This window comes from Petaurus breviceps, unplaced genomic scaffold (assembly GCF_028583685.1).
Source record: "Petaurus breviceps papuanus isolate PSGF00001 unplaced genomic scaffold, PetGlider_PUasm1.0 90769, whole genome shotgun sequence".
Lineage (NCBI taxonomy): Eukaryota > Metazoa > Chordata > Mammalia > Diprotodontia > Petauridae > Petaurus > Petaurus breviceps.
The window spans coordinates 17688895-17703596 of NW_027187341.1; the positions used below are offsets into that span (position 1 = coordinate 17688895).

General features: G+C 37.0%; 1 protein-coding gene across 7 annotated transcripts in view; it reads right to left on the reverse strand.

Moving 5' to 3' along the window:
- The window catches only part of TRAK2 (trafficking kinesin protein 2), a 71875-nt gene that overhangs the window by 21294 nt on the left and 35879 nt on the right, over positions 1-14702 (reverse strand). For all 7 annotated transcript variants that reach the window (XM_069068782.1, XM_069068781.1, XM_069068776.1 and 4 more), the window contains 5 exons: positions 9840-9916; positions 8566-8682; positions 7410-7619; positions 3865-3943; positions 630-760 (listed from right to left, as the gene is read on the reverse strand). In XM_069068782.1, the coding sequence (XP_068924883.1) occupies positions 630-760; positions 3865-3943; positions 7410-7619; positions 8566-8682; positions 9840-9916 (614 nt within the window). The remainder of the gene's footprint in view (positions 1-629; positions 761-3864; positions 3944-7409; positions 7620-8565; positions 8683-9839; positions 9917-14702) is intronic.

Genomic DNA, 14702 nt, shown 5'->3' on the forward strand with positions numbered 1-14702 from the left:
TTAGACTCATAATTACAAAAATAGCTGTAAAAGTCTAACATGGACAAAAACTATTTCTCCTCCAAATTGTCCAGAGAACTAAAAGGATTATTTACTAATGGTCACATGGCAGCCATTTGAGTTAAGCGAATAGTTACTCTGTTTTCCAGAGAAGACTCAGAAGTGGAGACGGACACAGGCAGCAGTATATGCAAAGATGTTGAGACAGGAAAGCGTATTTGGGGGATCACAAGTATTCCAGTTTGGTTGAAGAAGAGCATGTGACAGGGAGTCGTGTGAGACAGGCTGAAGACAGACTGGAATCAGTCTGCCTAGGTCTCAAGTTCTAGGCTAAGTAGACATAACTACCTGGTAGACATGAAGAACCAGGACAGTTTTCAAGCAGAGATGTGAATGGATCAGAAATGTGCATTATGATGACTGAACTGGCAGTGGTGCATTGGACAGACTGGATGGATGAGGAAGGGATGGTGACAGCCAAAGGCCTGTCCCACAGTACAGGTGGCATGGTGTGCTAACAGAACAGATGGAGTGAGTATGAAAGAAACTGCACGGATATGCTAGGATCCATTTAGAATATTCTGTGGTCTAACGACAGGCACGAAAGTGGCTTGTGCCTCTGAACCTACTTCTTTAAGTGTGTGCTGAAGATCAAGGATCTGAGACAAGAGGGAGGAGATCTTTTCCTGGTATTGAATCAGTTCATCGCTCTTCCCTGATAACTCCTCTGTCATCCTGGACATCTGCGCATTGGTCTCACCTGAGAGAGAAATGGAGTTAAAAGTGATGCTTCTAATTCTAAGGCCACCAGGGGAACAAACAGTGGCATTTCTCTGCCTACAGTGATCTGAACAAGACCACCCAGCTCCGGAGCCACAGCCCGGGTCCATAACTCAGAGCCCTGACTACTCTTCACTCGGCTGCTGGCAATGCCAATCACCGTAAATGCTAGCCCTGCTAAAGAACAACTTTCTCAGATCCAGCTGGTTTATGAATCTAGGATCTGCCTTAAAAATTACAGTATGGTGTATGACCTTCTTTCATGGTATAGCAACAGATGAAAGGCCATCACAACCGAGGGCAAACACTGGTTAAAGATGACACCCAGGGTCTAAGCTCAAACCACATGACGTCTTCTAGAACGCTGTGAAATGAGCTGGAGAAGGAAATGACAAAACACTCCAGCATCTCTGCATAGAAAACCCCAAATGGAGTCACAAGGAATCAGCCATGACTGAAACAAGTGAATAACAATGAAAGAATTAGTCAAGTTAAGCAAGTTTCGAAAAGAGTAGCAATTCCAAGTATAATATTTTTTAAAGAAACTGTATTTTATTTTAAAAGAACATAAAAAATGTTGATATGTTTTTCAAATCTATACAATGGTGTCTTTGAAACAAAGATAGTTAATCGTTACTTTTCAAGCACTTTTCTTCGAAGAAAATGCTTAGTTTTGACCCCATTATGTCTCCCCAAAAGGCATGCGTGGCATGTTCTCCTAATTGTGAATAAAACATTTATTTTGTTCTTTCCTTTCACATTTTAAGTAGTATTATACTTAATATGTAAGGCTAAATATACACAGTAACTAAAGTTTGCCATCCTACACAATAGGCAGGAACTGCCCTCTTTCAAAAATGTAAACAACTATGCTTTTGGTTATTTTCTATTTCAATAGAGTTGAGGAGTAGAGGGAGAGAAGAAAGGCAACCTCATGAAGAAAACAGTCATTTATGCAAATTAAGGCATTTAAACTGAAATATCAACTGAAGCACATAGAAAGAATTTAACATTTAGTTCTAATAGGGGTATAATTTCTTTGAGATATTTTTGGGAGGGTGGGGTATTTGGCCCATGACTCAGAAACAGCTCTTATCAGTACAATAGGTAAGACATAATAGTATGTTTAAGATGTCAAAATGCAATCCTAGGCATAGGTAACTAGCATTTTCTTAACCTAGCAAGATTCTAATAGAGCTAAAAACAATAAATAAAAATAACACATGACCAACCCACTTAGAAGAATAAAAACAATCCAAACCCAATCTTTTACACCTAGCCTACTTCACTCCTCAAAGGGTTTTCACTGAGTTTTCCCTGGGGGGGAACACTCATGATCATCTGTAGTATCACCTAATTAATCTTAAAAAAACAAAAGATTTGATTTGAAAAATATCTGGAAAATGAAAGAAATGACAGCCTGTTTACTGAGAAGGCAGGCAACTCTCATCACTCAAAAGACAAGCAAGTAGCCTTTGTAAGGCAGATAGATTTTTAGGCAAGCTAGCAAAACACTCAACATTTTTAGGGGAAATTTCTAAAACCTCTATCATTCTTTCACCCATGTTAAGCTATGAGGATTCCAAGAGAATGTAAATATTTATTTCAAAAATAAACTTTAAAATCGAGAGGAAAGAACAGCCCACCAAAACATAAAAAACCAGATCCCTCCTCCCCACCCCTCTTAGCTGTTTCTCAGTTCAGAAAAGACTTTTTTAAATTGGTGGAGAGTTAATTAGACTTCAAGGAGAGTAATGAGTAAACAGAAAGCTAGCTTTGCAATTTAGTAGCTCTGTGAAGTCCTTTAACCTATTTCTTAGAGCACAAAAATTCTGGGATAACTTAATCTATAGATGCTTGTAGCCTAAATGAACAGGAAGGACTAATAGCCACATTCATTACATAAGCTACAGCCATCTTCTCTCTTTTGGTGTCTCTCTCTCTCTCTTCTTCCCTTCCCTTGTCCCACTTCTTTTCTTAGGAAGTTACAAGGGTAGAGCACTGGACCTGAGTTCAAATTCAATCTGCGACACTTACCAGCTATGTAACCCTTAGCAAGTCACTTAACCTGTTAACTGTTTGCCTCAGTCTCCTCATCTGTAAAATGAGGGTAATAATAGCACCTACCTCCCAAGGTTGTTATAAGAATCAAATGAGATGTTATTTACAAAGTGTTTAGCACAGTGCCCAGCATATAGTAGGCACTATATAAATGCTAGTTATTATTTTTATCAACTATTATTATTTCTTCCTGGTTGTTCCTCTTAATTAACAGTAATAAAAAAATTTTTTTCAATTGTTCAAATGCATTGAACAGAATTGCATTTCCTATCTTTAGTTTAAAAACTGGTCTGGCACAACACCTTATCCTTTCTCTCAAACATCTTTTGACCTAAAACCTAAACTGAATTCTCATTTATGCTGTTCTTGATCGATGGTTTTGGGTGTCAATGGTTCTTTACAGAAAGAGCTCCCTTATCCCTCTTTTAGGTGACGTGCTCACTGTCTTTTTTTCCACATCTTTTCAGTTGTTGTACTCTGGTATTATGGACAGCAATATAAGTCTGATTTAACAACTAGGGAGAGGGGAAGTAAAATATTCGAAAATTGTATTTGGTGCTTTATTTGACATTATGGATCTTTATGATCATAGAAACATAAGAACCTTGGCTATCACCCTAGTCCACCTTTCTCATTTAATCAAGAAGGCTATATGAGGCTACATACCAAGAATGACAGCTGTTTGAAATATTCTTAGGGAAATCTTCAATTTGACTTTTAAATAAAAATTTAGTCAACTGCAAACTTGAAGTTCATGAAACACATAGCTTAAGTTCCTTAGGGGTAGGAATTACCTCATTTTTCTCTCTGTAACCCTTATACTTATTTCAGTGTCTTGCACATGACAGGTGCTTAAAGAATGGGGGAATAAGTTGTTTTAATTGGTAGGCCCTTAAATATCTGATGACTTAGATGTTCACTAAAAATAACAAAAAAATTTAAGCATTGCCAAGCTTGAAAAAAGACCATTCTAGAACTGTCTATAGCTGAGTTGCAATGATGGAATGGAAATCTAGTACTCACGGAGTTCTTTAACACAGTCATTGACAAGTTGCTGCTCTTTCTCTTCATAGGTAATTGTTTCAGTCTTTATGTGACAAGCCTTTAATAGAAAAAAGAAGTGATTTCAGTGCATTCTGTAATAGCAATATATTTTAATTCTTTAATAATGAATTATCAGTAACTGAAATAACCTGTATATCTCATTTGAGATATAAGGATATACAAGTTCATGATGATACCTCCATAAAACTATATGTCTGTACACTATCAATCATAAAATGAGGGATTTCATAATGATACTTCCACAGGACTTTGTCACAGTGAACTAAGAATAACCTTGACACTTTCCATGCAAGCATTAACACAGGTGATGTACAAGCCCTAGGGCACTTTAAACATATATACACACACCAAGGATACATTAAACTTTTTTTTTTATTAGAAGTAGGCAAGGGAAAAAGGTGGATGAGGAAAAGACACATCATGATGATTATCAGGACTCTACACAAAACAGAGTATGCTGGATTAGAAAGACAAAAACCAAGAAAACATTTGCAGCATCAAGTATCATTCTAGTTCTAGAAGGAAAGAGAATGCAAAAATCACCACAAAGGAATTTTTATTGCAATCTTTGTGAGCAACTGATTAGCAAGTTGGTAGGAAATAAAAAGTAAAGCACAAATGTCTATGGAGTGAACCAGGCTAGCTTTGGGACCCAAATTTCTACCCAAGCCTCTGGGTGAATTAATACACAATTAACCAGTGTATTAATAGAATTGATATGCTAGGTCACAAATTATAGACACACCTTGCTATCACCCACCGCCCTCTCTGACTCTGTCTCTCACAAAGAAGATTTTCTCTACACCAAGGTCCACCCTTGATGCCTTTGGATCTCACCTCTTTCAGTAGTTTGTTCTGTCATCCCGTTACCTCTCCCCTTGCTATTCCTTAATCTCTCCCTTTATGCCCGCTCAAGTCTTCCCCATCCTATCGGAACCTTCACTTTGCCCCTACATCCTCTCAAGCTAGCATCCTTTCACAACCAAACTCCTACAAAGACTGTCTCCACTTCCTTTCTTTTCACTCATTCCTCACTCCGTTCCTACATAGTTTGTGACCTCAACACTCAACTGAAATTACTTTCTTCAAGGTGGCTAATGGCTAAACCAGAGGGATTATTCTTAATTTTCATTCTTTTCAATCTCTGCAGCCCTGCTAATCGCTCTCTCCTCCTTGGGTTTTTGTGACTCCTCTCTCTCCTCCTTCTTCTCAGTCTCTTTTACTGGTCCATCATCCATAGCCTATCCCCTAAAGGAAACTTTCTTTTTTCTTGATGATCTTATCAGCTATTATGAATTTAATGATCATCTCTATACAGATGAATCCCAGGTTGACAAATCCAGCTCTAGTCCATATCCTAAGCTTTGGTACTGCAACACCAACTGCCAACAGCAATATTTCCAACTGCAGATGGTACCTCAAACTCAACATATCTACACAGAACTCATTATCTTTTCTCCTAAGACCCATCCTTCTTCCTAACTTCCTTATTTCCTTTGAGGAAACTACCATCCTTCAATCACCTGAACCAGCAATGCCCATCACCCTCTCCTATTCGCTGTCCCTCACCCCTCATATCCAGTCAGTTGCTAAATTTTGCCAAGTCTATTCCCTGGCAAATTGCCTCATCTGCTCTTTTCTCTTATCAACTCTTGCCTAAATGATAGCCACAGCCTTCTAATTGGTCTCCCTGTCTCCAGGCTCTTCCTTATCCAATACATTCTTCACAGAGCTTCCACAATGACATTCCTAAAGTGTTTAATCACTTTAAGAAGAAGACCTAAAGAGGGGCTCCCTACTGCCTTTGGAACTGAGCACAAACTCCTCTGGCTGACACTTACAGTCCTTCATAGCTTGGTTCCAACCTAACTTCCTAAGCTGATCTCACATGTATGGCCCTCCCTTGTTAATCTTGTGTTCCAGCTTAAATAAACTTACTTACCAATGCATGCTATGCTATGTTTTATCTCCTGCCTCCACGAACTTCCTAAGCTATCTCCTACAAACAAAATGCATTCCTTTCACAATCTACCTCTCCAAAAGATCATGTCCAAGGCTCAGCCCAAATGGTGCCTTTTACAAGAGGCCCGTCCATATTCCCCCAGTTATTTCTCTCCCTCTCTCTCCCTCTCCCCCAACCCCAGGGCTTTGTATTTATTTATCTTGTATATCTTTTGTATTGCTAATTGATGCACATGTTGTTTTCCCACAGTAAAACATGAATTCTTTGAGGTCAAGACCTAATTTATTTTTGTCTTTGTATCTATAGCATCTACTGCTGTGTCTTCTACATAATTGCCACTGAATAAATGCCTGCTGAATGAATGATTAAAATTCAGCACACATCTAAGCACCTACTGCATGAAGAGTCCCTGTGTTGGACACTGAGGGAGACACCATGTTTAGACAAGATGCAGCTGATGTGCACTTGTTCATTGGGTAGGAAATGGAGGACTCTAATTTGGAAGAAAGGTTAAGGCAGGCTTGGGATATGGATTCAGGTGTCACTTTCCACGGGAGTGGAATACTGAGCTCACAAAGGGAGGGAAAGGGTAAGGCTCTTACACAACATCTAGCTCCTTTTAGGGAATGAAAGGAGGAAGAGAAGCCAGTGAAGGATAATCACAAGATACCCTACCCTACAAGGATGATGGAATCATAGACTTAAAAGCTGAAAGGGACTGAGATGTCAAATTAGTCTAACCCTCTCACTTGACAGACAAGGGACTGAGTGAGACTCAGGGAGTTTAAGAGGCCTACCCAGGCTGATACAGGTAGGAAGAGGCAGGACAGGGATTTAAACTGAGAGCTCTTTTCACTGTGGCATCCCACTTTCCACTATGACTCAAGGGAATAAATCCCAATATACTGAATCCTCTATTTAGGTTAGATATTCTGGATGGATAAGAAATAGTTAAGGACACAATCTCACACATACCAACCAATGAGTGGTACAGAAAAAAGCAATCTCTGTGAATAGATGTGTTTCATGTATACTCAAGACTGAAGTTATAGTTCATACTTTTGAAGTTGATTTGGGTGAAATAGTCTACCAAAAGAATGCTAGAGAATTTTCTAAACTTCTTTTTCTTGTAAAGTTCAACACCCTCTCTCTTTTAAAGTATGTAAATGTAGGTCCATAGGAATGCATAGATAGGCATGAGTGGTGTAACCTAAAGGAAATCTTGAGCATACTCTAAATCAGGAGTTCTTAACCTTTTTTTAGGGTCATGGATCCCCTTCAGAAGTTTGGTGAAGCCAATGTGCCCTTCTCAGAACAATCTTTTTAAACGAATGAGTAAAATGAAATATACAGGGTTATAAAGGAAACCAATTACATAGCTATCAAAATTTACAAGTATTTCTTAAAAAAAAAATTTATGGACCCTGGATTAAGAAACCTTGCTCTAAACATACTAGATCTTCCTTTCTACTCCATCCCACCTCTAACCCCCGAACTTTAACATGCACTGGGAAGTAAGAGAAGATTAGGATTAGGTTACCTTAGATCGGAGAGCCAAATTCTCTTCCTCCAGTTCCTTGAGTTTTTCTTGTAGCATGTCCAGCTGTAAAAGACCTTGAGAAAGGCTGAAAGACTCATTGAATCTAAGTGGTGTAGAACAGCTCGAATCGGTTTCACTCTCTTCTGAAGCAAAGGAGACAATTCGAAGTAATGCATCTTTCTTTGACAGCTCATGCTGCAGCTGATTAACCTAAAAACAAAAAGGATCTGATTTACCCTATGTGTTTTCTATGTCATACTTTATATAGCAGACAACATGGCCTCTGGATTCAGAGAATTGTACCACAGTTTAAACTAAGACAACAACTCTAAAAGTAACATTTTCCTGACCAACATGAAAGATAGTAAAAGATGAAAAAACTTCACTCAGTCTTCATCAAGCTACAAATTGAGAACATTTTTGTTACAATGCAGCTTTGAAGTTTTAATAATTTAATCATTATAAGTTACAGTTCAAAAGAAATAAATTGAAATGAACAAATTTATTGTTACGAGGCAAGCCACATTTTCTATTTAAACTGTGAATAACAGACTAAAGACATCAAAGGAAAAAGAGGGGTTCCTATCTTTCACATCTTCCATTAAAGCCTTCCTTTGTTTCAAGAAGTCACAGAAAGGACTCTAGGATGTCAAAGGATATGCTAATAGAAAGCAAACGTTGGCAGATTCTACACCAAGCAGTCAAAGCTTTGGGTTTGGGGCTGCCACATTGTCCAAAGACCAACCAAGTTAAGTTCAGAAAGACCATCTACTAAGTGATATAATACAGGTTGTGATCAATACTGGTGATGGGAGGAAGAGCATCACTGACCAAATTACAGATTCCTTAAGTAATGATGGATCTTTAACATAAATCCAAGATGAAGTTTCATAAGACACAAATAGCACAGCTAAAACAGAGGCAGAACAGAGTGTTACTCCACAAGTATTAAGTTACTTTCACATGATTAATAAGACCATAATCACATAATAGATGACCTTCAAAACATCTCCTTCCACCACTGTGTTCACTGTAATGGCAGTCAAAATACTCTACCTGACAGAGGGGCCTTATGTGATGGAATCGTTTCAGAGAATCCACCACAGTAGATAACTCTGCCCTCTCAAGGCCTCTATCATTCAGGAAAACCACTCACCTGATCAAAGACTTGTCCCAGTTGCTCCTCAAGGGCTTCATTTTGTTCAGATAGAACATGGTTCCTCTTCAAGAGAGCTTGTCCAATACGAGCTGCTAGCTCAAGGTCCCGATCTCTCTGCTCAAACATCAAACAGGGTTTTCACTTGACAGTAAGTAAAGTGTTACTTAATCCAATACACTCCAGAAACTAGTCACAAATGCAAATTCCTAGGAAATGTCAAATTCCATTTTGATTCCAGAGAAGAGAAAGGAGGAAAATGTTTCAGTCAAACATGTGAAGGGCTCAGTGCTAAATGCAAATCAATATCTAATTTTTCATATTGAGTTATTGCTCATCATCTTCACAAGGTTGTGGAGAACTAGAGAATACATGTGAATGTGACCCTTAGAGGCAGGGCCAGGAGACACAATTATTAAGTAGTGTAATCAAAAAGGGGGCACTGAAATGAACTGCCAGTAGTTAGGTGTGTTGGGACCAGCTTTATAGCTGGGTGTGGTGGTGCAAGACTGTATCAGCCCTGTTCCTGAGGGGGGCTGAAGCTGGGGGAATCACAGAAGTCTGAGAGCTCTGAAATGTAGTAGGACTAAATCAAACTAGGCATCTGAGATGAAGTCAAGCACCAACAGGGTAGGTCCCCAGAGTAGAGGGCCACTGGGCTGCCCACACTGAAAAAACAGAGCAGGGGGTGATTAGTATTGGGATCAAGCCCATGGCTGGCTGCTGCACTCCCAGTCTGGGTAAAATGGAGATGAGAAAAAGAAAAAGGAAAGGAAAGAAAGTGGCTCTATACAGGCTAAGTTTCTAGAAGACAGGGACAATATTATTTCAGAGTAGGATCATAAGACGGTTAAAGGCAGAAGAGACTTTATAAAATAATTATCTATTCTAACTGCCTCATGTTACAGATGAGAAAGTAAGATCCAGAGAGATGCTAAAAGGAAAAGAGTTCTGAGGCTCAAAGTCTAGGCTGGCAAAAAAGCTAGAGAAGGGGTAAGAGAATAAGTATTCAGGGATAGGTAGTGATAGATCTATATGCTTAATTGGGCTAAAGCAAGAGAGTTTTCAATACAGTATTTCTAATTACTCTGCACCTGAATTTTAATATCTAATCGGATCCAAATAAATATAGACTCAATGGTTTCCAAGTATTTAAGTTACAGCAACTCCTGATAAGACAAGCCAAGGAATTAATTTCCTTATTGCTGCTAAAGAAAAACAATCATTTGAACTTAAGTTACTGATCTTTACTCAAGGGAAAGATGTGAATCTACCTCAGCCAGAAGGTGTGTGACCATGTCAATGTCATTGTAAGTTCTGGTCATCTGTTCCACCCTGTCCGTGCCTAGAACTAAGAAGAAAAAAATAAAATTAATGTTGATTATTTCAGATATGAGAAAGTCTGAATATAAGCATTTAGAAAAACTAAAAGGATCAACTTGTTAAAAAAAAGAATATATGGATATGATGAAAAAGCTATCATAGTAATTAAAGGAGTTGCACAGAATGCAAAATTTGGAAGGTCAGATAGATGTGCTCTATCTATCTTCCCACCAAGAGCCACCTGGGTAACTTTCAACTAACACATATGAATTACTTTTTCATAATGACGATATGGATTTCTCTACTTTCTTATTTTTGGAGTCTGCTGGGTTTTAAGTTTACAAATTATTTTTCTAATCTTAAAAGGTTATAGTCAGCAGCACTGTGTGATGATCAACTATGATAGACTTAGATCTTCTCAGTAATACAAAGATCCAAGACAATTCCAAGACTTGTGATGGAAAATGCTCCACATCCAGAGAAAGAACTTGGGAGTCTGAATGCAGATTAAAACATTTTCACTTTTTTTTTTGTTTTTTTCTTTCTTGTGGTTTTCCCCTTTTATTCTGATTCTTTTTTCACTAACATGGAAATGTGTTTAACATGACTGTACATACATAACCTGTAATAGATTGCTTGCTGTCTTGGGGAAGGGGAGAGGCCCTAGGGAGAAAGATCTGGAAGTCAAAATCTTATAAAAAACGAATGCTGAAAACTATCTTTACAAATAATTGGAAAATATGAAATGCTATTTACAGAAAAGAAAAAAGTTATAGTAAATGAAAAATCTCCTAATTATTAACAACTAAGTTTATAATCGAGGGTAGTTATTTTACGTTATGGCCTATTAAATGTGGGTGAATGTTAGAAAACAAGAAAATTTACTAATTAGGTATCTATCTGTAGCTCTTTTCTGAAATATAATCATTAATGCTGGTTTAATTAAAACCCTGAGTCATGGTGAAAACAGTTATCATTAAAAAATACTGCATCACACTAGGCCTATATGCAATATTGCATATTCTACAACTGTATGACATTCTAGCACATTATCTTTTACTCAGTAGTAGTAATTACTGATCCTTAATAAACAAAGGAGACTTTAGTTTAAATACATTTTATGATGAGAACAATAAATATGACCTAAAATTAATGAAATGCTAGTGGATTTTCTCAATTTGTGGCTTTGACACCATACAGAATCTCAACTCTTCATGCTAATAATGCAGATGATCTGAACAGTGGGAAATCTGCCTTGGGAACATATTAAATTATTTTTTCTCAGCCAATTTATAAGTGATTTGCACTAATCAGTTGAGTGGTGGTATAATATGTTTTGGTACTATTACATCTTTGGCATGGCAGGGACTTGATTATTTACTGTTTTCTACTTTTAGTCACTTAGGAAGATAACTATTGATGATTATTACTTTAGCCTTTTTGGTTTCTTAATTTTTTGAGATTCATAAGGAAGACATTAGATTGTATTTTATTTTTGATTTTATGAAAGCATAGGTCTGATGCTATTCCCCTATTTAATATGCTCCAGGGCTTCCCAACTCTTGCCTATAGGTTTACCTTTGACAGCCTTTCACAACCTGTCCCTAGCATATCTTTCTAATCATACCACATATTATTCCTTCTAATATTCTCTGGTCAGTTAAATGGGCCTCCTTGCTGGCCTTCATAAATGACACAATCTATTTTTGAATCTGTACACTGGCTTTATGGAGGTGGAATGCCCACCCGATCTCTGCCTGTTACAGGCCACTGTTTTCTTCAAAACTCAACTCACGCGATATCTTCTAAATGAAGCCTTTTCTGATTTCCCCAGTTACTAGTGCTCTTCCTCAAAAATTATTTTTCAACCTTGTATAAATTTTGTACAAACTCATTTATGAAAACATCTGCCTTGATAGAACATAAGCTCTGTGAAAACAGGCACTGTTTAATTTCTTGGTATTACCAGCACTTAACACAGTACATGGTATATAATTGGGATTTAGTAAATGCTTGTGGATTAATTGTCATTCTTTGTGTCTTTGTCCTCTTTCTGTTTGCTATTTGACCATTTCACTGCTCTTTGATATCTTATCAGAGATAAAGTAAATCAAAACTCAAATCAATTTTGTTTTATATATGTTAGCAATTCAGACAAAAGACTTGGTAAGGAAGAAGATACATGCTCAAGGTAAAAAAAAAATGAAGTCTAAATATCAATTATTGATTTGAACAACCTGCTATCTCCATTACTTATTAATTATCACAGATTAAAAAAAAAAGAATCATGGTTAGATTGATAGTATTTGAGGATATCTGAAGAAGTTAAACTTTAAAACAGAAAGATTCTTCATTTAAAAAGGTCATGAAATTGGAAAAAGAAAACTAGAAAGAAAAAAAATTCTAAAATAATGAATGTTTGTAAGAAAGGCTTTTGTCCCCTCAGACTTCTATCGTGTCTCAAATCATTTAACCACATTAATATGACTGACAATACACTTTTGATAATCTGGAACCAGGGGTTAGCCAAGTAATTTTCTCAACCTAAGATACTGTCATTTCTATGTCCTGCCTCTTTAACACAATCAGAGGAAAATCAAATGTGAGAAATTTAGCCCTTTAACTTGGAGAAACTTTTTGAGGGGTGATCTGGGATCCTCTGCCTCTTAGCAGGATGGCATCTTCCCACAATCCCCTTTTTTCAAATTAGTGAAATGGTGCTGTTCAATCTTATATAGGTCAGACAACTAAAAGACAAAAAGGAAGAATCATGGATATTCTTTTTAAAAATTATTTTGATTCTATTCAGAGGCAAAATAGCTCTATTTAAGAAAGGATATGCAATCTTAAAAAAAAAAGACATGCAACCATAACTCCACAAATACTACCACAAAGAAAGTGTTAAGTAAGGCATATTTACGTTTAAAGTAAAATTATCTGAAACCTGAGTTAAGTATACTAAAATACTAATTTTCAAATCCCATTAGCACAAATTCAGTATGTCCTAGGGACAGTAACAAGTCTTGTTTTCCTACAGTGATTATACAAAATTTATATGTAACAAAAAACATTTTTATAACATAAATAGCTAACTAAAGTTGAAGATGACATAGGCAAGTGAGCTAATGACTAACTTAACATAAAACGATTAAGAATAGGTCAAGAATGTAAAGTGTGTCAGAAGTCGTATATAGTGATGAAAACAGGACAATAAAGGAACTAAAAAGATGGAAGGAATTCTATGAGCTTAATTTTAAAAAAAAATTTGAAATCTGAAGCATATCTATTTTCTATAAATGATCATCATTTTCAAAAGACTGTGGCCATTTAACATCATTACTCCTCCAAGATGGAGAGATTATCTATCCCACTCATCCTAGAGGCCTAAGAGAAGGTCCCAGATTACCATATTTGTTTACCTAGTCTAAAGCTCAGTTTCCCATTTTTGTTTTATATGGTCCCAAGGGCCTCCTCACAAGCAGTTTGCCATATGGTATTTTTTTTAAATGAATAAACGAATGTGGTTATGGATCATTCAACATAAAATATTCTGTTATGTCCATATCTCTGAGTTCAGTTATGGGTATCCATGATATTACTGAAGTAAATGCAAGGGCTATTAAAAATTTAAAGAAAGAAATAGGAATTTCAAAATTCTTACATATTTATTCTGGTAGAGTGCATTAAGTATATGAGATATAAACTGAATAGCCCATCTGCCTACTTTTTGTACCAAAAAAAAAGCCTACACGAGAGATCCCTTATGCTCAGAGGCTTGCAATCAACACAGAAACTCAGCAGCTCAGGCACCTACCTACTATATCAGACAGTGATAAAACAGACAGGAAAGCAACAAATCCCTCTAATACACCCTCTCTTTTCCTTTAATACATGTTGCTAATATAAAGACATGTTGCTAGGGATATTTCCAAAAGCACTTAGGACAAAGCTATTAAAATACTGTGGTTAAATAGCTTAAAATTCCATCACTCAATTCTTTCTGCTAACTATGGATAGAGGATAGCCATCTTCTAAGTACTCTGGGCTTTAAATACAATCAATTTTACTAAATGCAATTTTCCTGGTAGAGCTACATATCTTTTTTTTTTTTTTAAAGCAATTGGGGTTAAGTAACTTGCTCAAGGTTACATGGCCAGTTATTTTGTGTGGGTGCCAAGTATCTGAGGCCGGAACCAATCCTGGGTCTCCTGACACCGGGGCTGGCATTCTTAGAGCTACATATCTTTTAATTCTAAAAAAGAATATGCGGTACAGAAATATATCTGGCCCTTGCTGCCAAGTATTAAGTACTCTAGAAAAAGCCTTAGACATTATTAGGATGGACAAACTAGTAATATTTTCAAGGATCAGTTTGGTTTACACAAAAGTATAATTTTCTTAGTGTACTATTTCAAAGGATCCTGTTGCTTATCTTCTTGAAGGAATAGATGATTTCTGTGACTTCCTTATATCTATGTTAAGAGATCTTCTTACATTCTACCTCTATAAGACCTATGAAGTGAAGATAAGAAGGTGGATGATAAAATTAAAGACAATGAATGTTATTCTCTCCTCTGTACCTTCCCACCCCATCCCAGCCACCCACCCCCCCAACAAGGAGACTCTTCTGCCACAGTTACCACATTCCACAAAAACGTAAAACCCTCTCCCATACTGCGCTAGACACAAACCACATACATGCCCCCTCACCACGCAAAGTAAAGGCTGCAAGGAGCTCCTCATTATAATTAGTGTTACTGTTATCAAGGGCCATCATGTAGGTCTTCATTCATATCCCCCGGGTATTCCTAAGG